The sequence below is a fragment of the Pan paniscus genome, chromosome 8, assembly GCF_029289425.2.
Source record: "Pan paniscus chromosome 8, NHGRI_mPanPan1-v2.0_pri, whole genome shotgun sequence".
In the NCBI taxonomy this organism is placed as follows: Eukaryota; Metazoa; Chordata; class Mammalia; order Primates; family Hominidae; genus Pan; species Pan paniscus.
In genome coordinates this window covers 47,691,739-47,719,497 of record NC_073257.2, presented here as the reverse complement: position 1 = coordinate 47,719,497, position 27,759 = coordinate 47,691,739, and the positions used below count along the sequence as shown (strand labels likewise).

Genomic DNA, 27,759 nt, shown 5'->3' with positions numbered 1-27,759 from the left:
GAGAGACCATGGTCATGTAACTTTTATTATAGCATATTGTTATAATTGTTATATCTTACTGCTAGTTTTTGTTAATCTCTTACTGTGCTTGATTTATATAATAAACTTTATCATAGGTATGTATGTACATGAAAAAACATAGTTTCGGGCATTCCTGGGGATCTTGAAACGTATCCCCTTGGATAAGGCAGGGGACTGCTGTAAGGCTCTTTATTGGGTCTTAAGTATTTTCTCATTTTATGCATTTGGAAGGAAATCTGCTCTAAGCCTATTGAGTGGCATTTAAAAAACTAATTATGGTGTCTTAACTATCTGAAGTCAATTTAGACCACTCTATTGTATCTTACTGATAATTTTTGGATGCCAAATTTTTATTGGTGCTGCTGATCAGTACTGAAATAAATCGTCATTCAGGAGTTTTGTTCACTATAAAGAGAATCAAAATAGTAAGTGGTTAGCCATTTACATTATTGATAATTATACTTTTAGAAGGTAAGTAAAATACAAAACACCAAAATGCATCTTTTGAGATACTGTAACTTTCACCTGCTGAAATTATCTAAATTGTTTTTTTGCTCCAGCAAGTGAGTTCACAGGAACAAATCTCTTTATATGAAAAATGTCGGGCTGGGTGCAGTAGCTCACGCCTGTAATCCCAGCACTTTGGGAGGTTGAGGCAGGGGGATCACCTGAGGTTGGGAGTTTGAGACCAGCCTGACCAACATGGAGAAACCCCGTCTCTACTAAAAAAAAAAAATACAAAATTACACCGGTGTGGTGGCGCAAGCCTGTAATTCCAGCTACTTGGGAGGCTGAGGCAGGAGAATTGCTTACACCTGGGATGTGAAGGTTGTGGTGAGCCGAGATCATGCCATTGCACTCCAGCCTGGGCAACAAGACAGAAACTCCATCTCAAAAAAAAAAAAAAAAAAAAAAATTCACCTGATCTTAACAAACGTATATATTTTTTATTTCTGCTATTAGTAATTTAAGTTTTTTGGGGGTGGACATTTTGTCAGGCTATGTTAACACATCACATTTAGGGACAGTACCATGTGTTTTGTGAGCTCTCCTACAACTTTGGAATCCTAAAACTCACAGGAAAGTTAAGATTCTCAGAAGGGAAGGTTAGTAACGGCTTTCAGTTAGAGATGATGTGCTTTCTCCCCTAAATTTATGAAAATATTAATGATGTTTATGAGGAGTAGGATTTTTAAATTCCTTTATTATGGAAAATTGTAAGCACATACAAAAAAAGAATACTGTAATAAATCCCCATGTCCCTGTTATTCATCCTTAACAGTTATCAACTCATGAGCAAGCTGTTTAATTGTGAAGCAGATTTCAGACAGCATATCATTACATCTGTAAATATATATTTTAAATATTATTTTTATTTCTTTTCTTCTTTTTTTTGAGACGGAGTTTCACTCTTGTTGCCCAGGCTGGAATGCAATGGCACGATCTCGACTCACCACAACCCCCGCCTCCTGGGTTCAAGCGATTCTCCTGCCTCAGCCTCCTGAGTAGCTGGGATTATAGGCATGTGCCACCGTGCCCGGCTAATTTTGTATTTTTAGTAGAGACTGGGTTTCTCCATGTTGGTCAGGCTGGTCTTGAACTCCTGACCTCAGGTAATGCGCCTGCCTCGGCCTCCCAAAGTGCTGGGATTACAGGTGTGAGCCACCACGTCTGGCCTGATTTTTATTTCTTTTTATTTTGTTATTATTATTTTTTGAGACGGAGTCTTGCTCTGTTGTCCAGAGTGGAGTGCAGTGGCATGATCTTGGCTCACCACAACCTCCACCTCTCAGGTTCAAGCGATTCTCCTCCTCAGCCTCTTGAGTAGCTGGGATTATAGGCAGCCACCACCACACCCGGCTAATTTTTGTTTGTTTTTTTTGTTTGTTTGTTTGTTTTTGTTTTTTGTTTTGAGACGGAGTCTTGCTCTGTTGCCCAGACTGGAGTGCAGTGGCTATTTTGTGGCCCTCTTCATTCACTTAGTAGAATGTTTTTGAGGGTCATCCATGTGATAGTGTGTATCAGTACTTCATTTCCTCGTATTGCCAAGTAATAATTTATTGTATGGATATATTGCATTTTAACCATTTATCAGTTGATAGACACTTGAGCTATTTCAAGGGCCTTTATGAATAATACTACAGTGAACATTTGTGTACCAGTTTTTATGTGAATATGTTGTATTTCTCTTGGGAGTTTTATCTCGGCTCATTGCAAGCTCCGCCTCCTGGGTTCATGCCATTCTCCTGCCTCAGCCTCCGGAGTAGCTGGGACTACAGGTGCCCACAACCACACCTGGCTAATTTGTTTTGTATTTTTAGTAGAGATGGGTTTCACCATGTCAGCCAGCTGATCTCGAACTTCTGACCTCAGGTGATCCACCCACCTTGGCCTCCCGAAGTGTTGGGCTTACAGGCGTGAGCCACCGTGCCTGGCCACAAATATACTTTTAAGAGAAAAAAGCAGATATATAACAATCTGAATAGTATACCATTTATGTAAAACAGATGAAAAAAATACCATGTTTGTATTATGTAAAAGGGAGTAACAAATCACATATATGTATAAAATACACCCAGGAACATATAACATTTATTGCCTCATTCAATGGGAGGTGGCAATGAGGTCGTACACGGGAGTGGTGGGAGAGAGATTGAGATTTCAGAATTTTATGCTAAATGACCATATGGATGTATTGATACTTACTTCCACCTCATCCCCGTTAAATTGCTCTAAAATTTTTGGTAGGATTTTATAATTCATTTTTAAATGTATAGCAGCTTTATTGAGATATACGTCACATACCATTCAGTTTACCTATTTGAAATATACAATTTAATGGTTTTTAGTATATTCCCAGAGTTGTGCAACTATCATGACAATCAACTTTAGAGCATTTTCCTCACCCTGTTGGCAGTCATTTCCCATTTTCCCCCCAAGTTCCCTAGTCAACCACTCACCTACTTTCTGTCTCTAGATTTGCCTATTCTTGATAATCTATATAAATAGATTCATACATTATGTGGCTATTTTGTGGCCCTCTTCATTCACTTAGTAGAATGTTTTTGAGGGTCATCCATGTAATAGTGTGTATCAGTACTTCATTTCCTCGTATTGCCAAATAATAATTTATTGTATGGATATATTGCATTTTAACCATTTATCAGTTGATAGACACTTGAGCTATTTCAAGGGCCTTTATGAATAATACTACAGTGAACATTTGTGTACCAGTTTTTATGTGAATATGTTGTATTTCTCTTGGGAGTTTTATTTCTCTTTATACTTCGGAGTGGAATTGCTGGGTCATATGGTAACTGCATTTTATAATTCACTTTTGTAATTATTATTGACAATCATGCATATTTAGAAATTATGCTGTGAGGAAATCAAATCTACAAGTGTTTTCAAATGTAACAAAAATGTTGCAAATATTGTATTAATGTTGACATAATGTTTTCTGGAAACAGGTAATTAAATAGAAATTTTTATTTTGCAATTTTTAAAAATGTGGAGCATGTGTGCGTGTGTGTGTGTGTGTGTGTGTGTGTGTGTGTGTTTTAGGGCCCATAAGTGGCCCTAGCCACTGGACCTGTGTGTCTAAAACCCCATTGTTGCAAGAGTGGAACTCAGAAGAAAACTAAAAGGAACTGTGGTGATTTCAGGAGATTTGGATTTTTGCAGTTACTTGATGGGACACAATCTGAGTGCGCATGGGAATCTCGTTAAGGCACAGGAATGAAGAACAAGACTGATAGATTTATGAGTTGTTTGACAGCTTGGGGGGTAGAAATAGTGTGACTGTGGTCCTTTTTCTTCTTTGCCCTGTCTCTTTCACATCCTTGTGTAAACTTTCTCTGAATGTTATTATTAAACATTTTTAAGAAACTTAATTTTCCTAGTTATATGAGCTTTCTGCTGGGCAAGCAGAGAATCTTGACAGACTGTCTCAGCATACCTTCCTGCTATTGGTTTGTCAGTTTTTGGTGTGTTTCACGAGGCTGGTGCTTCTTGCACCTTGGCTTCCAGATTTGCTATCCATCCAAGCATGGATTGTAACTGTGTATTTTCCTATGGTACCAGAAATCTATCAGTCTCAACAGAGAAGTCAGTGTCAGTCTGATTCCATAAAGCAAAAAAAGTCTGTGCAACTGTTAAACTAATTTACAAGCAGTGTGTATAATATGATTCCATTTTATAAGAGGAGAAAGCGAATGTGAGGGGAGCATCGCTAGCTTTTTGGTACGCAGTTACAGAATTGTCCCCACTCTCAGAAACACTCAGGTAATTACAGTTCAGAGCGATGAAGTGCTCTAATAGAGGGAAGTGTGGAGTTCTCAGGTAATACCTATGATAGGACACCTTACCTAGCTTAAATGGTCCAAGAAAGTTTCTTAAAAGCAGATGTAGGCCGGGCACAATGGCTCACACCTATAATCCCAGCACTTTGGGAGGCCAAGGCGGGCGGATCACTTGAGCCTCAGGAGTTCGAGACCAGCCTGGCCAACATGGTGAAACCCTGTCTCTATTAACAATACAAAAATTAGGGTGCGATGGCTCGTGCCTGTAATCCCCCAGCTCCTTGAGAGGCTGTGGCAGGTGAATCACTTGAACGTGGGAGGTGGAGGTTGCAGTGCACTCGAGCCTGGGTGACAGAGGGAGACTCTGTCTCAGGAACAAACAAAAAAAAAGCTAGTGGACCAAGGTTAGACTATCAGTGGGAGTTAGGTGGAATGGGTGGAGGGGGCAGCTAAGGAAAAGAAAAGCACTTTAGGTAGAGAAAATAGTAAGGGTAAAGGCAAGTGTATGAATCAGGCTGATGTGTTCAGTGATCTCTAAGCAGAGAGAAGTTCCTAGATTATGATGTCACAGTAGGGAGTACCAGGAGGAGAGGAAGCTTGGGTGCCATGTTGCAGTTGAGCCTAAACTGAATGCTGTCTGTAGAAGGAAACAACAAACTTTGTACTTTATGTACAGAGTAACATGGTCAACTTTTTGGCTTAGGTAGGTTATTTTTGTGTCTTTGATAAGGGCAAGATCTGAGATTCTGATCTTGAAGTCAAGAACTTTGTTTTGTCCACTGTATCCTCAGAGCTTGGAATGGTGCCTGGCAAGGAGTAAGTATTCACCAAGCATGTTAGTGAGGCAGCATGGTTGCACACAGCAGCCTAGAGCACCGGCCGCAGCACGGGTCTGAATCCTGATGCCACCATTACATAGCTTTGTGACCTTAAGCAAGTTTCTGAATCACTTGTGACTCAGTTTTCTTATTCAGAAAATGGGGAGAACAGGTCAGGCGCAGTGGCCCATGCCTGTAACCCTAGCACTTTGGGAGGCCAAGGTGGGTGGATCACTTGAGGTCAGGAGTTTGAGACCAGCCTGGCCAACATGGTGAAAAACCCTGTCTCTACTAAAAATAAAAAATTAGCCGGGTGTGGTGGCGGACGCCTGTAATCTCAGTTACTTGGGAGGCTGAGGCAGGAGAATCACTTCAACCCGGGAAGCAGAGGTTGCAGTGAGCCGAGATTGCGCCATTGCACCCCAGCCCAGGCTGACAACAGCGAGACTCCATCTCAAAAGAAAAAGAAAAAAAAAAAAAAGAAAAGAAAAGAAAAGAAAATGGGTACAACAGTGGACCTACCTGTCAGAATGTTGGGAGGATTAAACAAGTTTGTACAGGGTACTTAGACTAGTGCTTGGCTCGCATTATACACAATGTAAATATTAACTGTTACTATTTCTGCTGAGGGCCTGATTCCGGAGCATTTGTAGGGCTATACAAGTATGGATGGATTCAGGAAATACTCATGTGCACAGTTGATGATAGGATGTAGTAAACAAGGAAGAGAAGGAGGCATGGTTAATTCCCTTATTTAGAGCTTAGGAAACTCAGTAGGTTCTCCCACCTCCTCCACTCCCACCTTCCCCTCAATTTTGCAGAGTAAAATTGCTGCTAATCCGTTATAGATAGTTTGGGAATGAGTTGAAGGCCAGGAGGTGGAGGCTTTGGTATGTTGAGGAAAGAGGATGTGGTTCAACAAGGCATACCCTCTTTTGGATATTTGGCTTTTCTCTGATTTTTTTCATTCTTTTCCATGGAGTCTATTCCTGGGATTCCTTGAGCTCTCTTCTCATCTGGAAACACAGAAGGGCCTCTCCCAGTCCATGGCTGGTGGTGCGGCCGCCATCCTACCCGCTCCCTTTGCTCATTCTCTTTATGCATCATTCCCTCCTCCCCATTCTCTGCCTCCCCTTTCCCCTATGGTGGGAGATGAGAAAAGATGTTTCATCCTTTTTTGGCCTTGGCTACAGACTAGGTTGGTGTCTTACAGTCCTGCTAATAAGGGGAGACATGAGGGAGGCTGTTAAAACATTTGCCAGAAAAATGTTCCTTTGAGCAATTACATTTAGCTTAGAAAGTTTCTCTTTTAATTTGGGACCCTTTTGTTCCAGAAACCAGCTAATTCCTAAATGCAGTTTGTCTGAGGCAGGAGTCTTTGAACTCCCTTAAAAGCCCATTCTGGGCCAGGTGCAGTGGCTCACGCCTGTAATCCCTGCACTTTGGGAGGCCAAGGTGGGTGGATCACGAGGTCAGGAGATGAAGGCCATCCTGGCTAACATGGTGAAACCCCGTCTCTACTAAAAATACAAAAAATGAGCCGGGCGTGGTGGCGGGCGCCTGTAGTCCCAGCTACTCGGGAGGTTCAGGCAGGAGAATCACCTGAACCTGGGAGGTGAAGGTTGCAGTGAGCCGAGATTGCGCCACTGCACTCCAGCCTGGGCAACAGAGTGAGACTCTGTCTCAAAAAAAAAAAAAAAAAAAAAGCCCATTAGGTTCACTGGAGCCAGGGGTTCCATGCTAGAGCCATGCTTTTCATTAGAACTGGGAGGTAGATACCCCAAGAATCTGGGAAGGAGCCTTAAGCTCTCCACTGCAAACCTGACATTTCTGTGGAATCTTTTTTTTTTAATCTTAAAAGGTCATGTGAATTTTATATTCTACTCCATAATTCATCCCTGTTTGGTTTAATATAAATGTAAATTTCTTCCCTAATCTTATACCAAAACTGATGCTCCAGGAAGGTAAAGCCTTTTATTTTCTTGTGTCTTCTCATATTCCCTTGCATGCTGCCTCATTCCCCACTTTCAGGAGTGCAAACCACAAGGATTTGGGGCCAAAACCTTTCGGTTGAATGTCCTGCATTATTTCCCATGATGGAAGTTGGCCTTTTGGTTAAGTGGGTCCCCGTTTCTTTCCCTCGCAATATTAAATGAGGACTATAAATCTTTGAAACTATACCCTTGATCATAAATAATTTGTACTAGAAGCTTTCCATTTCCTAGAGCTTGTAATGAATGTAAATAGTCTGTGAAATTTCTTGTCTGGATAGTCATGAAAAGATGGTAGCTAACATTTTGTTGTGTGCCGGGTTCTTTTCTCACTCCTTGCATATATCATGCTATTTAATTATGTAGTGCTTTAAAAACAAATAACTGGCCAGGTGTGATGGCTCATGCCTGTAATCCCAGCACTTTGGGAGGCCAAGGTGGGCAGATCATGAGGTCAGGAGATCAAGACCATCCTGGCTAACACGGTGAAACCCCGTCTCTACTAAAAAAAAATACAAAAAATTAGCTGGGCATGGTGGCGGGTGCCTGTAGTCCCAGCTACTTGGGAGACTGAGGCAGGAGAATGGCGTGAACCTGGGAGGCGGAGCTTGCAGTGAGCCGAGATCGCGCCATTGCACTCCAGCCTGGGCGACAGAGCGAGACTCCGTCTCAAAGCAAACAAACAAAAAACAACAACAAAAAAACTAAGCTTATGGAATTATTGCTAACATTGTTATTGTTTTTTAATTGACAGATTTCAACACTACACTTGCACAATGTCTTTGAAACCAAGAGTAGTAGATTTTGATGAAACATGGAACAAACTTTTGACGACAATAAAAGCCGTGGTCATGTTGGAATACGTCGAAAGAGCAACATGGAATGACCGTTTCTCGTATCCTTTTAATGGCAGCTTGATCAATGTTCTAAAATTGATAAATTTGTTGAAAACTGAGAACATGTTCAATGTTATGGAAGAACTTTCCCATGTAACTATTTTCTAATATATTATCATCTACATTTCCAAGTTCATCACCTCTTTTATGGCAATCAGTATTTGATAACCTTTCATTCAACAAGTATTTGTTGAGTACTTAGTATCTGTCAAGGACTACTTTAGGCTTTGGGAATACAGTTGGTGAACAAAAAAAAATTCCTTTCTATTATAAAAATAGAAATAGACACTAAACAGGTAAAAAAAAAATCTAATGTCATTGCTTTCAAGAAGAGGTCGTGATAAATGAAAGCAGGATAAGGACGTGGGGGAGGCTTGGAGCACCTGTGTGGGTGCTGCTCTTTTAGAATGGGTGGCCAAGGAAGGCCTCCCTGAGGATGGTGACATTAGAGCAGAGACTGGAATGCAGTGAGGGAGCAAGCCATGTGATTTTGGGGGGAAGAGTGCGCTTGCTGGAGAGTGAACAGCAAGTTCAGTGACTGGGGTGGAAGCGTGTTTTTCATTAGATTGCCTACATGTGTGAATTGAGAGTTTTATGTAACAATGCAGATTGGTGATTTCTCTAGGATGCCCTGAAGCCTAGTTTCCTGCGTTCCTCCATGACAGTGATCTGCTAGACCTAACTAGTGCTGCCGTCTCTAGCAATCTTCTGGGGCTACAGAAGGGCTGCCCTCATTATATGGGGCGTACATTCTTTAGAAAAGCTCTGATTTCATAAGATAGTAGTTCAGCTTGTTCTGAATGCCTAATTCAGTTGTTAATATTAAGCTGAATGTGGATGCAAGAAGAGTAAAGTTCTTTAGACCAACAGAAAACCATTTAATTCATTACAACTGCAGTAGGCAGTAAGAAAAGTTTGTTAAGCCAACTATGTTCTGGGCACTGAAGATATGTAAAAGGGTGATGACATTTTGGAAGGCTTCAAAGTTTGAAAAGATCTTTTGTATTTTTTATGTTGTTTGATACCTCAAACAAGTCTATCAGATCAGTGGGGCAAAAATAATTACTTGACTGTAACGGATAAGGAAACTGATCTCAGAGGTAAGGGACTTATTTGCCCAGGGTCATACGGGTAGTAATTGATGGAGCACGGACTTGAATATAGTATCTTAAAGATCCAATTTCCTATGTTTTCCAGTATATCTAGAGGATAACCAATACAGATTCTGCCTTTGAATTAGATGGCTAATTTTTCTGTGGAACATTATGGATTGATTTGGGGCAAGAATCTTAATAAAAGTTGAAAAAGTGTTGCTACTTGTGTGTTAGTGAGATTGGGCTAGGCAAGTTCATAGGTGCTTTTAAGGATATTTTAGCTAAAACAAGGAGCAGAGAGGGAAGAGGAGTTGGTTATAGATGACTACAAGAAGAGCAAGAAGAGGGAAAATGAACAGGAGGTAAAGAAAAAAAAATTGAAATGTGTTCTTCATCATTGTATAGAATCGACAGTGAATTTCTTGGTTTTTAAGTGGTTTTGAAATAGATTACTTCCCTGGAAAGTGACCCCTTCAGTCACTGTTATTTCTCTGATGTTATTTGTTTGGTCCATCTAATATGGTTTAGTTATCCTTTTTTTTTTTTAATTTTTACTTTTTAGAGACAGGGTCTCACTTTGTCACCCAGGCTGGAGTACAGTGGTGTGACTATAGCTCACTGCAGCCTCAACCTCCTAGGCTCAAGAGATCCTCCTACCTCAGCCTCCTGAGTAGCTGGGACTACAGGCATGTGCTACCACACCTGGCTGATTTTTAAAATTTTTTTGTAGAGGTGAGTTCTCACTATGTTGCCCAGGCTGATCTCGAGCTCCTGGGCTCAATCGCTTCTCCCACCTTGGCCTCCCAAAGTGCTAGGATTACAGGTGTGAGCCACCTTGCCCAGCTGGTGGCTGGGCCAGTTATTTTTCACCTGATCATGAACTTTCTCTCACCCCCAAAATAAAAAGTCTGCAAAAATAATGATTAAAGAGTACAGGCCGGGCACGTTGTCTCACGCCTACAATTCAAGCAGTTTGATAGGCTGAGGCGGGCGGATTATGAGGTCAGGAGTTCGAGACCAGCCTGACCAACATGGCGAAACCTCGTCTCTACTAAAAATACAAAAATTAGCTGGGCGTGGTTGTGGGTGCCTGGAATCTCAGCTACTCGGGAGGCTGAGGCAGGAGAATTGCTTGAACCCTGGGAGGCAGAGGTTGCAGTGAGCCAAGATCGGGCCTTTGCACTACAGCCTGGGCAATAAGAGCAAGACTCCGTTTCAAAAATAAATAAATAAAAGACTATGCTACTAATTGTTATAAGGTAAAATTCCATCATTTTCCCTGTTATTTTGCCCAAGAATATAAAGTTCACTTCTGACCCTTAATATCTTAAGTGGAAATTTTAAGGGCCATACAATGTAAATACTTTGAAAAGGAAAAAACAGGTCCCTCCACATTGTTTCAAATATGTGTTATTATTTGAACTTTTAGCATGCATTTGTGGGGAGTGTGAATAACACAAATATGGACAAGTTCATAAAATACACCGTTGCACAAATAATTATAATGCAAGCAATTACATTATCAATAGAACATTGAACAATAGAACATTGTCCGCATTCGCTATAACCCCCACCCGAAACACGTGACCCTCTAAGTTCACAATCCCACCCGTTTCTCTAGGAGCTAACTACTATCTTGATTTTTGTGCCTGTTGTTTTTGTGGTTCTTTTTTTTTATTAGACATAGTGCGTTGTAGTTCTTTTTTTTGTTAGACATAGTGCAGTGATCTCAGCTCATTGCAGCCTCCACCTCCCAGGTTCAAGTGATTCTCATACCTCAGCCTCCCGAGTATCTGGGATTAAAAGTGCCCGCCACCATGCCTGGCTAATTTTTGTATTTTTGGTAGAAATGGGGTTTTGCCATGTTGGCCAAGCTGGTCTCGAACCCCTGGGCTCATGTGTTCCATGTGCCTTGGCACTCCTTAAGTGCTGAGATTACAGGTGTGAGCCATTGCACCCAGCCTTTTGTGGTTCTTTTTTTTTTTTTTTTTTTGAGACGGAGTCTCGCTCTGTCGCCCAGGCTGGAGTGCAGTGGCTCGATCTCGGCTCACTGCAAGCTCCGCCTCCCGGGTTCATGCCATTCTCCTGCCTCAGCCTCCCGAGTAGCTGGGACTACAGGCGCCCACCACAATGCCCGGCTAATTTTTTTGTATTTTTTTAGTAGAGACAGGGTTTCACCGTGTTAACCAGGATGGTCTCGATCTCCTGACCTCGTGATCCGCCTACCTCAGCCTCCCAAAGTGCTGGGATTACAGGCATGAGCCACCACATCCGGCCCTTTTGTGGTTCTTAAATGGTGAATTTTCTTGGACTTTATATAAATAGAATAAACAATAATGGTGAATTTTTTTTTTTTTTTTGTGGCAGGGTCTCACTCTGTTGCCCAGGTTGGAGTGCAGTGGTGTGATCTTGGCTCACTGCAGCCTCCCCCTCCTGGGTTTAAGTGATTCTCATGCCTCATCCTCCCGTGTAGCTGGGATTACATGTGCATGACCTGGCTAATTTTTGTATTTTTGGTAGAGATGGGGTTTCACCATGTTGGCCAGGCTAGTCTTGAACTTCTGATCTTAAGTGATTCCCCCCGCCTCAGCCTCCTAAAGTTCTGGGATTATAGGTATGAGCCACTGTGACCGGCCAATGGTGAATTCTTTGATTTTTGGACTTTGTATAAATAGACTGTACCTGGCCCTGTTCTAGTTTACTTTTACTCAAGGTTTTCTCTCTTTTAGTAGCTGTTAGGACAGATTTCCATTCCAGACTCCAGCAGCATAATGTAGACATTTTCCTACTGGAGGAGAAGTGGCATCTAAAGGTTATAGTAAGTCCAAAATGATTGTTAGGGGAGACTTAATATTGCCTTCCCTCAACGTATTTCTTCCAGGTAGGAATATGAGTTCATCCTCCCACCATTTAAACCCAGGCATACTGTTGTCTTCATTTCTTTTTTTTTTTTTTTTTTGGGATGGAGTTTTGCTCTTGTTGCCCAGGCTGGAGTGCAATAGTGCAATCTTGGCTCACTCCAACCTCAGCCTCCTGAGTTCAAGCGATTCTCCTGCCTCAGCCTCCCTAGTAGCTGGGATTACAGGCATGCGCTACCACACCTATCATTTCTAGTTTATATTCTATCAGGCATCTCTTTCAAACATAGACCAGTTTTGATGTCATTGAAAAATATTGAGGCAAGTACCTGTATCCTTGACACTTTTCACAAGTGTTAGAAGAAGAAGGTCTTAGTAACCATGGAGATTATGTGTAGTAGCCCATCATTCTTTCTTAGATTTTACAGATGGGAAAAGATTTTATCTATAGTCAGGTGTATTTGGTGCATCAGCAACTGCCTGACCCTATTCTAAATTACATCAGGCTAATTGATATTTGTTCACATTGATTCACTAGCTGTGCACTTGAAAATTTTCGATTTAATTAGTCATTTTTTATCCTTGTTTGCTAATTCATGATTTCGTAGATACTGCATCTGTATTCTTTCTCATTAGAAATGCCAGCAAATCTGGCGGGGCGCAGTGGCTCACGCCTGTAATCCCAGCACTTGGGAGGTTGAGGCGGGTGGATCACCTGAGGTCAGGAGTTTGAGACCAGCCTGGCCAACATGGTTAAACCCCATCTTTACTAAAAATACAAAAAAATTAGCCAGGCATGGTGGCGCTCAACTGTAATCCCAGCTACTCAGGAGGTAGGCAGGATAATTGCTTGAACCCGGAGGGTGAAGTTTGCAGTGAGCCGAGATCACGCCACCGCACTGCCTGCGCAAAAGAGCGAAACTCCGTCTCAAAAAAAAAAAGTCAGCAAATTCTTTTTTACTGTTAATTTTATTGTATTTTTTTAAATTGTCAAATCCTTTTTTGGTTGTCTTACATTTTCATTTTTTTAGGTAACCTTTCCTTTTATTCCCATTGCAAAACTCTCATTGTTTTTGACCCATGGCATAATAGAGTTCATACCGTTAAAACTCAAAATTAAGCCAAGCATAGGAAACACCTTTTAATAGAGAACATGAAATAAAATAAATAACTTTGCTGCTGGTTAGGACTGTCTTTTGGTTGCAGCTATGAGCTTGCATTCTGGAACAGCTTAGTTTCTGACTGAGACATTTTTAAACTGGAAAGTTCATAAATAGAGGAGTTTTTGTATTCTGGCTCCCTAAAAAATGACTTAGGAAAAGATAAGTCTAGTGAAAGAATGTTTAAGTTGAAATCTGACCTAGTTATTTTGTGTTTTTTTTCTTTTTTGAGATGGTGTCTCGCTCTGTTGCCAGGCTGGAATGCAGTGGTGTGATCTCGGCTCACTGCAACCTCCGCCTCCTGAGTTTAAGCAATTCTCCTGCCTCAGCCTCCTGAGTAGCTGGCATTATAGGCGTGTGCCACCACACCCGGCTAATTTTGTATTTTTAGTAGAGATAGGGTTTCACCATGTTGGCCAGGATGGTCTCAATCTCTTTTTTTAAATTTTCATTTATTTATTTGTTTTTGAGATGGAGTCTCGCTCTGTAGCCCAGGCTGGAGTGCAGTGGTGCGATCTTGGCTCACTGCAACCTCCATCTCTCGGGTTCACGCCATTCTCCTGCCTCAGCCTCTTGAGTGGCTGGGACTACAGGCACCTGTCACCACGCCTGGCTAATTTTTTTGTGTTTTAGTAGAGATGGGGTTTCACCATGTTAGCCAGGATGGTCTCGATCTCCTGACCTCATGATCTGCCCACCTTGGCCTCCTAAAGTGCTGGGATTACAGGCGTGAGTCATCATGCCCGGCCTCGATCTCTTGACCTGGTGATCTGCCCGCCTTGGCTTCCCAAAGTGCTGGGATTACAGGCATCAGCCATCATGCCCAGCCAACATTTTTTGTCTTTTAAAGTGTCTTGTCTATAATCAAGTCATAACTGAGTGTTGGAGGTTGAAAAGCTCATTTTCGTAGGTGTTCTTCATAAGGGCTAAACGTTTCCTGGTTGGTTGGATATTTGAATAGGTTAGAGAAAAAGAACATAGTTAATTGGTTAAAATTATACAGTGATTTGAGACCCAAAACTATGGTGAGTTAAAACATAAACTTTAAAATTTTATTAAGGTGGATTCACTGCATTAAAAAAATACGTATATTCTGAAGGAGTCCAACAGTGCAGAAGTACTGTATATGGAATGAAATGGGAGAGTCTCCCTGTACCACCTCTCTTGTGTAGCTCCTTTCTCCTTAAGCTGGAGATTTGGCACAAATCCTTCCAGTAGATTTTGTTTACATTTACATGCAGTGGATATATTGAGCGGTGGCTCATATCTGTAATCCTAGCACTTTGGGAGGCCGAGGCAGAAGGATTGCCTGAGCCCAGGAGTTTGAGACCAGCCTAGACAACATGGTGAGACCCTGTTTCTACAAAAAAATTTTTTCAAGTAAAAATATAAATAAATAAAGCTTAAAAATATATAAATAGAACTGATAAAAAAATTTATAAATAAGTAAATAAATGTGGAGAGGGCTGCTTGTGCTTTCTGGAGTAAGGATGCTAGGTAAATGGAGCATGTGAGATTGATTTTGCATCTCCTTTCCTTCAGCAGGATTTAATAAATCGTCAAGTGCTAGGAACCATGCCTGGGAGCTGGGAGTATGGAGTTGATGAAGAATAGGCTAATGTGGTTGGGAAAAGTATAAATAAATTTTACTGTATAAAAATAAATTTTGTAGAAGAACGTATATGAAGTGTCAGGGGGACATAGAGGAGGAAGAATTTGCATCCTTATTTTTAAGTTAACATTTTTATTTCATAGTATTTCCTAATCTTTCTATTAAACTTTAATACCTGACTTCATCCTGAATCATCAGCCTTATTTCCAGTTTGTATCTGCATCTTTAGTTAGGCTGGTCTCAGGTTGCTCATAGGTCCTTTATCTTCTATATTTGGTTAATGATGGGCAGTTTATAAAGTACTTTAACATATATGAATTTATTTGCGTCTTACAGGACCTGTGGAGATGTCAGGGAAAGATTCATTATCTTTACCTTGGAGACACCTGGTGGTGGTCATCGTACTGATAAGATGGCATAGCTTTATCATGGTACGGTTCTGGAGTATAACCACCAGGAGGTCCTGACCTCTGTGTTGCTCTGGTATCATTGTTCCTGTGGACAAATGAGCTGTTACCTCCAAAATGCCTTGTCACAGTAGTTGGAGGCAGCATATGAAACACCTAGTTCCCAGAATCATAATCTAATACCGTGTCTGGCCCCAAAATTATAAATGGACTTTGCCTTAAGTCTTATCTTTTGTTCTTCTTGGTTTATAATGTTTCTAATTATTGGAGATGTTGAGAAGATCCAATAAAGCAAAGGATATTAAAAAAAAAAAAAAAAAAAAAAAAGAAATGCCACCCGAGAGAGGCTAGGAAACTTGGTTAAGATCACTGGCTAGTGAAAGGTAAAGTCTCAGGTCTTACTTCTTTCCACTCCTTCTGTTATCTACCTCTGGTGAGACTTAGCAAGGTACTTAGTTGATGTTCAGAAACTTAATTGATATTCCTATTCATGGTATATTTCTTCTGATAGAATAACGGTAGAGTATCCTGACTGCTATGATGTAGGAGGCTGTGTCAAATGAATAATTTTTGTTTAGTTTCTCAGAATTGCTTAGACATAACTGCCTCTTGTCATATTCCATAGCCCTTCATTGATACTATGAATACTAATATCATTGATACTATTGATACTAATATCCATTCTAATATAAACCTTATTTTGTAGGATTCTGGGTAATTTGATTTTCCAGAAACTCCCTCTGGATTTTAACCTCTCTGATAAGAACCATTTTCCTTACAGTGTCTTCAAATAATTCTCAATAAATACTTGTGGAATGAATAAGTGAATGAATCTTATATAAAGTAAGCATGGTTATATATTCTATCTTGTCATATATATAACAGTATTATGTATATTATAAGCTAAACCACAAAAAGAAATGTTTTTTCATTTTTTAATGCCAAACAAGGTAAATCTCATTATGTTTTAAAATTGTCTCCAATAAATATGAAAACCTTAATAATTTAACTAGAGATATCTATGCTTTATGTGTGGCCTATCCTGAACCCCTTGGAGAAAGACTTTATACAGAAACTAAGATTTTTTTGGAAAATCACGTTCGGCATTTGCATAAGGTAAGCAATGATACATACGTGATATAAATATGTTGATAGTTGTATACTTTACTAGTTTTCTACTTGTATACTAGTTTTCTAGTTGTATACTTTACTAGTTTACTAGTTTTCCAGTGTAGAACTTTTATCAAGGTCAGCTTGTTTTGCTGCTGCTGCTGCTTTTTTTAAATACAGGGTCTTGCTCTGTTGCCCAGGCTAGGGTGCAGTGGCGCGATCATGGCTCACTGCAGCCCCGACTTCCCTGGCTTACGTGATCCTCCCACCTCAGCCTCCCGAGTAGCTAGGAATACAGACACACACCACCACACCTGGCAATTTTTTTTTTTTTTTTTTTTTTTGGTAGAGACGGGGGTCTCACTATATTGCCTAGGCTGGTCTCAAACTCCTGGGCTCCAGTGATCCTCCCGCCTTGGCCTCCCTTGTTTTTGCTTCTTAATCAGCATTTTAAAAATATATACATATTAAGATCTTTGAGTCAAGCACTGTGTTAGGGAAATCAGTTTACTTGCTCAGCATCTCGTAATTAGTAAATGAAGGAGAGGGTCAGCTCAGGGTTTGTTGAGTTTTAAAATGTGCTCCTACGTCCTCTGGATAGTGTTTATACAGCCAAATTTTCCCTCGTTTTTTATTCCTATCTCTTGGTAAATCTCTGTCGTTATTATTTTCAGCTTTTTAGCTGCCTTTCATATGCTATATGAAGTCTTCCCAAAATCTAAAATTAAAAAGAAATGGTAAATGGTGATAGAAGCTGTCTCTGTGACCAGTTTTTTTATTAGTATGCCGTACATAGAGGGGCAGCATCACAGACATGATCTGTGTATAAACAGTGAATTTTGCAGTATTTTGCTATAGACAGCATTTCCAACTTAATTTAGACTACTGATCTAATCAGGAACTGGATGAGATAATTTAGTGCCTGCGTAAGAATCTTCACTCTGCTTTTTATTAGCTGTTGTAACCACGGGCAACTCACTTAACAACTACCTTATGGACTGAGTTTTGACTTTATCTATAAAATGGGAATAAAACAACACAGTTTATTTAAACTGTCTAACCCTGCACGTGGTCAGGAGTAGATACTTTTTTAAATGGTAAGAACTGGCCTGGTGCGATGGCTTACACCTGTAATCTCTGTACTTCCGGAGGCTGAGGCAGGAGGATCATATGAGGCCAGGAGTTCAAGAGCAGCCTGGGCAATGTAGTGAGACACTACCTGTACCAAAAAAAAAAAAAAAAAAACCCTCATAAGTAAGGCACAATTGATTGTGTGCTGTTTCCCTGAAAATATTGGAAAATGCTCTACTTTTGATTGTATATGGCATGTGCATTTTAGTGTTCTAATGTGATCATTTATCTGCTTATAAAAGTGCTTTTGATAGCAAGTGTGTTAAAGTGGTCTTAAAGTGTTTAGTATGTTAATTTAAAGTTCTGCTATTGTAAGCTAGTGAGCTTTGGTTAACACCGTAAGTGATAACTATGTAAGACATTAATAATTTTTTTGCAATTTTATATTTTAGGTTACATTGTAAGTGTGTTTTTTTTTTTTTTTTTTTTGGGAGACAGAGTCTTGCTCTGTCATCCAGGCTGGAGTGCAGTGGCGGGGTCTCGGTGCGATCAGGTTCAAGTGATTCTCCTGCCTCAACTTCCCAAGTAGCTGGAACTTACAGGCATGTGCCACCACGGCTGGCTAATTTTTTTTTATTTAGTAGAGACGGGGTTTCACCATGTTGGTCAGGCTGGTCTTGAACTCCTGACCTCAGGTGATCCACCCGCCTTGGCCTCCCAAAGTGCTGGAATTACAGGCGTGAGCCACTGCGTTCGGCTCAGTTTATTCTCTCTTATGGATGCTTCACTTTCATTTTGAAGACTCACATCTTTCCCAGTTGTTTCATTTTTAATACGTGTAGTTAATATGTGTTGTGTAAATGTAATTTGTACAGCTAGAATTATGTAAATTATTTTAGAACATTAATTTTGATACATTTTATGGTTGACAGTGAAAATGATTATTGCTTTTCAAGTAAAAATATTTTTCCTCTTTATATAGAGAGTTTTGGAGTCAGAAGAACAAGTACTTGTTATGTATCATAGGTACTGGGAAGAATACAGCAAGGGTGCAGACTATATGGACTGCTTATATAGGTGAGTGTGCCTTTAAAATCTAGACAAGCTAAGCAGCGTTGCCTGCATTCAGTAGTTGACAGGATAATTTTTTTATTGCCTATTTCTCATTCACATATGCAAAACTAAAGCATTCTCTCTGACATGGACTTTTCTCTGCTGTGGGGAAAGGTCTATAGTCAGGGTAAGGTGGGTATTTAGGAGCCAGGGAGTGTGTGGAACGTTCTGTGAAAGTAAAACTGTACTCAATTGCATGGCTCTGTTTCTTCTGATTGTTTACAACCTGTAGCACATGTTTAATCTCAACAGAGATCAATGTGAAAATTCAACTTGCATGAAACTTAGTGGGAAAATCTCAGCTCATGTCCCCTCGATATGTTCTTATTTGACTCTAGCATTCAGTATTTTATGTTTGATGCAAACGATGTTAGATAAATTACTGGGTTATTTTCCCCTTGAAGTTCTGCATTCCCCATGGTCTAGGCATATTGAATTACTTGTAGTTTCCTAATGGCCCATGGTCTCTCCCACCTTCCTGCCTTTCCTGGTGCTGTTCCATCTGCCTGGATTGCTTCTCTTTCTTTTTCTATTTTTCTTTCTTTTATTTTGTCCTTTTTTTTATTTTTTATTTTTTGAGGCAGGATCTCACCTAGGCTGCAGTGTAGTTGCATGATCTCAGCTCACTGCAGCCTCAGCCTCCTGGGCCCTAGCAATCCTCCCACCTCGAACACCCTTCTCCCCAGTTGCTGGAACAACAGGTGTGCACCGCCATGCCTGGCTAATGTTGTTTATTTTTTGTAGAGATGCTGTCTCACTATGTTGCCCAGGATGGTCTTGAACTCCTGAGCTTAAGCAGTCCTCCCTCCTCAGTCTCCCAAAGTGCTGGGATTACAGGCATGAGCCACTGTGCCCTGCTAAATTAGTACTATTAAATTGGTGCTATTTGTGAACTTTTAGTAAATGTTGCAGCCTATTTAATATGTGTTTGTGTATGTGTGTGTAAAATGATATGAGTTAGTTAGTATCTCTGTTTTTTACAGAGGAAGAAAGCAATGCTGAGAGCATGATTTTGTTGAAGGTCACTCAGCTAATGAATCACAAAGGCAGGATTTAAACCCAGATCAGTCTGAATCCAAAGCCCATCCATTTAACCACTTCATTCTACCATAATCTTGTTCCAGAAACATGGTATTTCACTTAAGTAGATTCTATTCTCAATCTTCTTCTTGTACAGGCATACTTTGGAGATGATGTGGGTTCAGTTCCAGACCACCACATGTAAAGGGAATATTGCAGTAAGACAAGTCACACAAGTTGTTTGGTTTCCCAGTGCATATAAGTTATGTTTATGCTATACTGTAGTCTGTTAAGTGTGCAGTAGCATTGTCTAAAAAAAGTGCACAACTTAATTTAAAATTACTTTATTGCTAAAAAAAAAATGCTGTTGATCATTTGAGCCTTCAGCAAGTTGTAATCCTTTTGCCAGTCTTCTTACCTCGGTGTTGATGGCTGCTGACTGATCATGGTGGTGGTTGCTGAAGGTTGGGGAGGCTGTGGCAATGTCTTAAAATGAGACAACAATGAAGTTAGCTGCATCAGTTGACTCTTTCTTCACAAAAGATTTCTCTGTAGGGCGCAATGCTGTTGGATAGCATTTTACCTGCAGTAGAAATTCTTACGAAATTGGAGTCAGTCCTCTCAAACCCTGCCACCACCTTATCAGCTAGGCTTATGTAATATTTGAATCCTTTGTTGTCATTTCAACAATGTTCATACCGTCTTATTAGGAGTAGATTCTGTCTCAAGAAACCACTTTCTCATCCATAAGAAGCAACTCCTTATCCATTCAAGTTATATCATGAGATTGCAGCAATTCAGTCCCATCTTCAGGATCCACTTCTGAGTTCTCTTGATGTTTCCACCACACCTCCAGTCACTTCCTCCCCTGAAGTCTTGACCCCCTAAGTCATCCATGAGGGTTGGAAGTGTTAACTGAATTGAGTGACTGAGGCAGCTGTCTCAATCAAGGTTTATTGAGCTAGCTTAAGGATGCTCCCAGGAAAAACGCAAGGCACAGATGCATCTGTGGCTGTTTTGTCCAAAGAGGTTCTTAGGAGGGTTAGTGTTTATACATTTTCCTTAAAACATGAGGGGTGGTGGCAGTGAGGCAAATGGTTACCTACTTGTGAGACTAATTAATGCCCAGTAAATCTACATTTTATATAAGGTAAACCTTTGAAGCAAAAGGAAATAGAAGAAGAAAACAGTTGTGCAGACATCTCAGGGAAGGAATGATTACTCTCATCTTGCAAAGGCAAGATGCTCTGTGCCTGGGAATATCAGCTAAGAATCGACACTTATCAGGTGGATGCTAACAGACCTTAGGTTTTAGGAACTAGACTTTAGACTACAGATCTGGAGTTACAATTGACCTGTCCTTGTGTTATGGGAGGATTTACATTTTAATGGTTTCGAGGCTAGCAAAGAATTTACGAATGAGTGACTTTTTGAGGCGGGTTAGTCATCAGGAAATGGCTGATGACTTTTGCCTTACCACGGGGGTCTGGCTAATATATAATGTTTCGACACAAACTTGTAAGAGTTATTCGTCTAGGAAGAGGATGGCCATTTAGCATGACTCAGCCTCCAAGGTTAAATTCCTGTTTTGGCATAGGAGTTTTGGGAATCCTGAGATTTTATTTCCCTTTATAGAATCAGCATCTTCTAATCACCTGTTCATAATGATATTTAGACCTTCTCCCATGAATCATAAGTGTTCTTTTTTAAAAATTTTTATTATTAATTTTTGGGACAGAGTTTCGCTGTTTCCCCGGCTGGAGTGCAGTGGCACAATCTTGGCTCACTGCAGCATCCGCCTCCCAGGTTCAAGTGATTCTCCTTCCTCGGCCTCCTGAGTAGCTGGGATTACAGGCACGCGCCACCATACCTGGCTAATTTTTGTATTTTTTTTTAGTAGAGACGGGGTTTCACCATGTCGGCCAGGATGGTCTCGAACTCCTGACCTCGAGTGATCCGCCTGCCTCAGCCTCCCAAAGTGCTGGGATTACAGGCGTGAGCCACTGCGTCCAGCCCCATGTCTTTATTAAGAAGCAAATATGTGGTTAATAAATTTGATTGTAAAATACTACAGTGACTTATAAAATAAGAATGGTGTCCATATTAAAATGAAAAATGGCACTGTTTATATTTTAAATTGTGACTTTATTTTCTTTTTTTCTTTTTTTTTTTTTTTCAGACGGAGTCTTGCTCCGTCGCCCAGGCTGGAGTGCAGTGGCACGATCTCGGCTCACTGCAACCTCCGCCTCCTGGGTTCAAGTGATTCTCCTGCCTCAGCCTCCTGAGTAGCTGGGATTACAGGCAACCACCACCATGCCTGGCTAATTTTTGTATTTTTTTAGTAGAGACGGGGTTTCACCATGTTGGCCAGGCTGGTCTCCTGACCTCAGGTGATCCGCCTGCCTCAGCCTCCCAAAGTGCCAGGATTACAGACATGAGCCACCGTGCCTGGCCATGACTTTATTTTAAAACATTGTATTTCAAGCTTAAATTTACCAAGAGTAAAAATCTGCAATAAGAAAGACATAGTTAATGTAAGTTAGTTTAAATTTTATTCTGTGAGGAAAAGATAATACTGGTTTGTCTTTGCAGATACAAAGCATGTAAAGCTGCACTAAATCAATACCTGGCTCAAGAATATACATCTAGATCTTTGGAATGGATTAGTGAATGCAGGCCTGATCTGCAGATTCAGCATCTGCTTTTATGCTAGGCAGTTTACACTTATTATGTAGGTAAAGGAAGCTCCTGTAGAATTCTGAATAGGAAAGTAACATCCTGACAGCAGAATTTTTAGATGAATTAAAGATGCCAGAAACTGAAGTAGAGCCAAGTCATAAAAGTGTTCCACATAATCGGGGCAGAGGGTCAGCAAGTACACTGGAAGTCAAAGGAAGTAGTGAGAGGAAGTGATGCATACTTTAGGAAGACAGGAAGACTGACCGATTAAAGCAGGCAAAATGGAAGGATGAGATAAGTGATTCTGATGTTTTAGGCGAGGTTACTGGAATGGTCTTGGTGCCAGTGACCAGAAAAGAAAACTGGTTTGGAGCAGATTCCATATTGGAAGGCATATGTAAATGGTAATATGACAATTAAGTACCCTCTACTGAGGGAGCACCGCTCCTGACGAAATCTTATATTTGTTTGTATATTGTACCACAGAGTGAGCTCTGTGTGGGCAGAGACCATATTTTTGCTTTTCATCTTTGTGTTTCCAGTGCCTCATGTTGACCTGGCACACAATATACCCTCAGCCGATGTTGAATGGGAGTGGAAGACCTCTCCTGAGTTTCTGTGCCAGCCCTGCCACTTAGGAGCCGATTGACCTTTGGCAAGCTCTTTAACCTCTCTAGACTGCAGCTTTCTTATGTATAAAATGATCATAGGAGTACCACATACATCTGTCTTATAGTATTCAGCCACATAAAATGCTTAGGGCTGTGTCTGACAGGTGATCTCAATAAATGTTAGTGATTACTTTTATTTCCTGGTATTCATGGCTTTTATGATCTGGCTGCAGGCTGCTTTTCCAGGTTTGTGTTCTACTGTTAGCTTTTGCTATCCTTGCTGTCTGGAATGTTATCCATTTATTTATTCAGTAATTATTTTTTGAGGACTTGACTTTTGCCTGCCACTACTGTGGATGCTGTCTACAAGAGGAGGTTCTTGCTTTGTATACTGTACATTCTAGAGAGGAGATGAATGCACAAAAAAAGAAACCAATAAAAGCATAGGATTATTTCATATAGTAGCAATTACTGTGAAGAAAGTAAAACAGTTGTGCATTAAATAGTTACTTGCTTAGGGCTGGGAAGTGAAGGCTAACTCCTCTGGGGTTCAGGGCAGGCCTGAAAGGTGTGTCTGTGCTGAGACTCGGATGAAAGGGGACTGACTACCCTCAGAATATCTGGGATGGGGCACTTAGGTGGAGAGGCCATCCCCTCTTTACCTTTTACTTTTGTCTCTCAATCTTATTCCTCTTTCCTTAGCTGGAAGGCATGGTTAGAAACTCAGCATGAAATTTTGAGAGTTACAGTGAGGATAGAGAGGAAGGAATAAATGGCATTTTAAAGGGGAAAAAAAAGAGTATGATCTTGTAACTTATGGTCAGAGGACACTAAAATATCAAATGGTACATCAAGGTTGTAAGCCGTGGAGCCTAGAGCCTTGACTAGTGAATATGGAGATGGAGCTTGTGTAAATGGTTGTGGGTATACCACTTTGGAGTCAATTTTCTAGGAGTTATTATTATTATTTCCTTAAGAGACAGTCTCGCTGTTACCCAGGCTGCTCTCAAACTGCTGGCCTCAAGTGATCCTCCCGCCTCAGCCTCCCAAAGCACTGGGATTACAGGCGTGAGCCCCGACGCCTGGCCAGGAATTATGTGTTTAATTGTTTCCCAAAATTGTTGTCTTGTTTTGGTTGTCTTTGTTTTTAATTTGTCTGTAAATGCTGAGTGGACCCTTCATTTTGGTGTAGTGAATTTTGAAAAGTGTATATATTCATGTATAGATTTCTTGGGTTGTTGCCTAAAATACTTGTATTGTCAGTAGCTATTTACACTAGCAGAACCTTTCAAATGAATAGTTTTAGGTGGTGACCGTTAAAGGCATTATAGTGAAATCTGGGATCCTAAAAACTACACAGTTGAACATTACGAGTCCTTTCTCCATGTTTTATTTTATTTTATAGATTTCTGTATTCATCTCAGTTATTCTTAGAGTTAATCACATTTATTAGTCTTGAAATATATTAAACATTTTTAGTATAATTCATTTTCCTCTGGTAGACAAAGTCATCTTGTATCTGTCAATCTTGCCCATACTTACTATCTGTAACACTCTGTTCCATTTTCTTACCTACTGATTGTGATCTTTTTTGTTTAAAAATGAAAAATTGCATTTCTTCCTGGTGATTAGAATATAAATTGGAAAGCTAACTTGACTTTTATCTTTTAACCATTCTCTGTTTAATTTTTGGAAAGTGGACTTTATCTTGACTTTCCCAAGAAGAGTCTGGGAAGTAGCAAACGAGATTGTAGAAATTCTGAAACTTGGATAAGAGCTGTGGGGCTAGAAGGGTGTTGTAAGGGCTTGCAGAGAAAGGTGGGCTGATAATTTTAATTTTTATTATATTTCAAATCTCTACATAATTCATTTCTTTTGGATTTGTTAGTAGGCTATTCCATGGCTTATATGTAATCTTAAAAATATTCTTCTAAAGTTGCAAGTTATTTGCTTTCCTACTGACTTTAACTTAATATCCATTGATATTACATTTATTTTCCAGGTATCTCAACACCCAGTTTATTAAAAAGAATAAATTAACAGAAGCGGACCTTCAGTATGGCTATGGTGGTGTAGATATGAATGAACCACTTATGGAAATAGGAGAGGTAGGACATTCTTTAAGTGACTAGCAAACATAAGTATGTTTTTATACACTGAGGTAATTTGATTGCACATCATTTTTTAAGGACACTGATTTGGCTAGCTTAAAATGGTCAAGATTTAAAAGATCCTAAATAAAATGCTATAGTGATTTCCTAAGAATCCTCAGAGGAACAAAAAAGATGTGACAACTACTCTTTTGATAATTAAATTTATAATGGATGAATGATAGAGTTAATGGTTCTGCATTGTGAAAAAACTCAGAAATAATTATAAAGTGTTGACGGCCCTGTAGTTAAAAAGTGCAGGGGACAAGTACTTAAAAGACAGGCTAGAGGAGAGGAAACACAAATTTATGGATACAACAAATTTATTGTAACTTTACTTTAAAAGTAATTAAATTCAGAGTAAAACAATTAAATGGGCAGTTTGGTCCATTCAAGTTCTTGAGGTACAGTGCAAGTTAAAATATGGAAAATTATGCTGATTGTGAAAGAAGTATTATTGTACAAGCTTGTTTATTCATTTAATACATCTTTATTGAGTAGCCAGGCATTGGGGATACAATGGTGAACAGACAGAAGGTCCCTGCACACAAAAGCTTGTACGTTCATGTAAGGGAAGCAGATGCCAAATAGGAAATTAATGTTAACTTGTGATTTATGTTAATGAAGGAAATAAACAGGCTAAGAGGCAGCATTAGGAGACATTTAAGGTAGTGTAATCCTTTCCGAAAGAAATTGATCAGTGTCTTTCTTTCAGTACAGTTTAAAATACTTAATACCTTTTGACCAAGTAATCCCAAGTCCTAAGCCTAGTGATCCATACTTGGAAAATAATAAATATGAGAAAAGAGTTTAATGTTTAAAAGTATTCTTTGCAATCATTGTTAATAGGGTGCCTAATGGCTGAACAGTGTAAAATTTCAGCATCCAACATTCAGCAATAAAAAGCATGGAAGAAGAATGTATTATATATGATATGATTTTGTTATAAAAGTAGGCAAATGGATAAATTAATAGCAGAAAATTGTTCATAGAAACTTTAACAAAGGGGACATTGTTTATGAAAAATTTGGACACAAAATTATAGGTATATGTTGAATACAAATACAATTATAGGGAAAAGATGATATAGAGAAAAAGATCAATGAGAAATACCAAAATATTAACAGTAGTTGCTTTTAGTTAGTAGCATTGTAAGTGAATAAATCATTCCCTTATCACCAGCACTGTCAAGCACACTTCTCTTCCCAGAAAATCACTGTAAACAATTTAGTTCGCATCTTTTCTGAACTTTACCTGTGTATTTATAAATATTTACATACACACACACACACAGCAGTTTTGATTTTATTTTTCAAACTGCGATAAAATGGCACACATAAAGTTCTACAGCCTATATTTCTTGCCTTTTTTTTGTTATTTGTTAGTGTCTGTCTTTTTACATAAGTTTGTTTTTTGTGAAAGCTTAATATTCTGTAGAGATACAGAATAATTTTTTAAACTATCCCCTTAATTTTTTTTTTTTTTTTTTTGAGACGGAGTCTCGCTGTGTCACCCAGGCTGGAGTGCAGTGGTGCGATCTTGGCTCACTGCAAGCTCTGCCTCCCAGGTTCACACTAGTCTCCTGCCTCAGCCTCCCAAGTAGCTGGGACTACAGGCGCCTGCCACCACTCCCGGCTAATTTTTTGTATATTTAGTAGAGGCGGGGTTTCACCGTGTTAGCCAGTCTCGATCTCCTGACCTTGTGATCCGCCTGCCTCCGCTTCTCAAAGTGCTGGGATTACAGGTATGAGCCACCGCGCCCCCCAATTTTTAATTTTTTGTTATTACAAACAACACTGCAGTGAACACCACTATTCATTTATTCATTCATTAAGTATTTTTGAACCCGTCTGTGTTATATATGTTGAATACAACAGTGAACAAAATAGAGAAAAATCTTACGCTCATGGAGTTATATTTATGTGTATCTCTTGGTACATGGGCAGAACTTTTTATAGACTGGGTGTCAGGAAGTGGAGCCTCTGTCAAAGCACATCCTGAAGTTTCGCAGCTCTGCCCCATTGCCTTTCAGAAGGGCCTTTACCAGTTTGCCCTTCCACCACATGAGTAAAATACCAGTTTTTCATGTATTGCCTCCCCAACCCCCATTCATGCTATTAAGAAAGAAAGGCAAAACTTGAACAGTGTTCCTTGTGGGAAGACAGATGCTTAATTACCAATGGATCAGAGTAAAATTACCCTAGGGAAACAATAGGGAGGCTAGCAACAGCCTATCTGGATGTAGTTAGGGTGGAAAAAGAGAAGAGTCAAACAAACAAAAAATTGGTTTTCAGTACTGGAATAATTTATACTCTATGTGGGGAAAATATATTTGAAGTTTAAAGGCCTAAATGTGAAAGGCAAAGCTTGAAAACTTGGAAGGCAGAGTAGGACCACACATATGCCTATTACCTTAGGGCAGAGAAGGATTTCTTAAAAAATACCCATGATAAAGAAGATTGGTAAATTTGAGTATATTAAACTTTAATATATTTTTACCAAAACACAATAAAGAAACCGAGCAGTTGATTTACTGGGACAGACTGTGAAACTTTCAAGGGATTAATTTCCACAATATATAAAAAACTCTAGCTTTTATTAAGAACAAGACAAACTTTAACAGACTAACGGGCAAAATTAGGAATGGGCGTTTCACAGGGAAGAACCCAAAATGGACAATAAACATTAAAGAATTCCCAGCTTCATTCAGTAAAATGAGAGTTAAAACCACAAGGAGACACTATTTTTTGTTGTTGTTGTTGTTGTTGTTTTGAGACGGAGTCTTGCTGTCGCCCAGGCTGGAGTGCAGTGGCACGATCTCGGCTCACTGCAGGCTCCGCCCGTCCG

The 27,759-nt window shown here is 39.9% G+C and overlaps 1 protein-coding gene across 5 annotated transcripts in view; it reads left to right on the top strand.

The window, feature by feature from the left end:
* The window catches only part of CUL2 (cullin 2), an 80,925-nt gene that overhangs the window by 11,424 nt on the left and 41,742 nt on the right, over positions 1 to 27,759 (top strand). For 3 of the 5 annotated variants that reach the window (XM_003814779.5, XM_034930289.3, XM_034930288.3), the window contains 4 exons: positions 7,886 to 8,026; positions 16,172 to 16,274; positions 18,322 to 18,416; positions 24,765 to 24,870. In XM_003814779.5, coding sequence (XP_003814827.1) covers positions 7,908 to 8,026; positions 16,172 to 16,274; positions 18,322 to 18,416; positions 24,765 to 24,870 — 423 coding nt within the window. In that variant the 5' untranslated portion in view covers positions 7,886 to 7,907. Of the gene's footprint in view, positions 1 to 4,698; positions 5,139 to 7,885; positions 8,027 to 16,171; positions 16,275 to 18,321; positions 18,417 to 24,764; positions 24,871 to 27,759 lie in introns of those variants that run through there. The other 2 variants (XM_055092630.2, XM_055092629.2) reach the window with 2 other exon arrangements.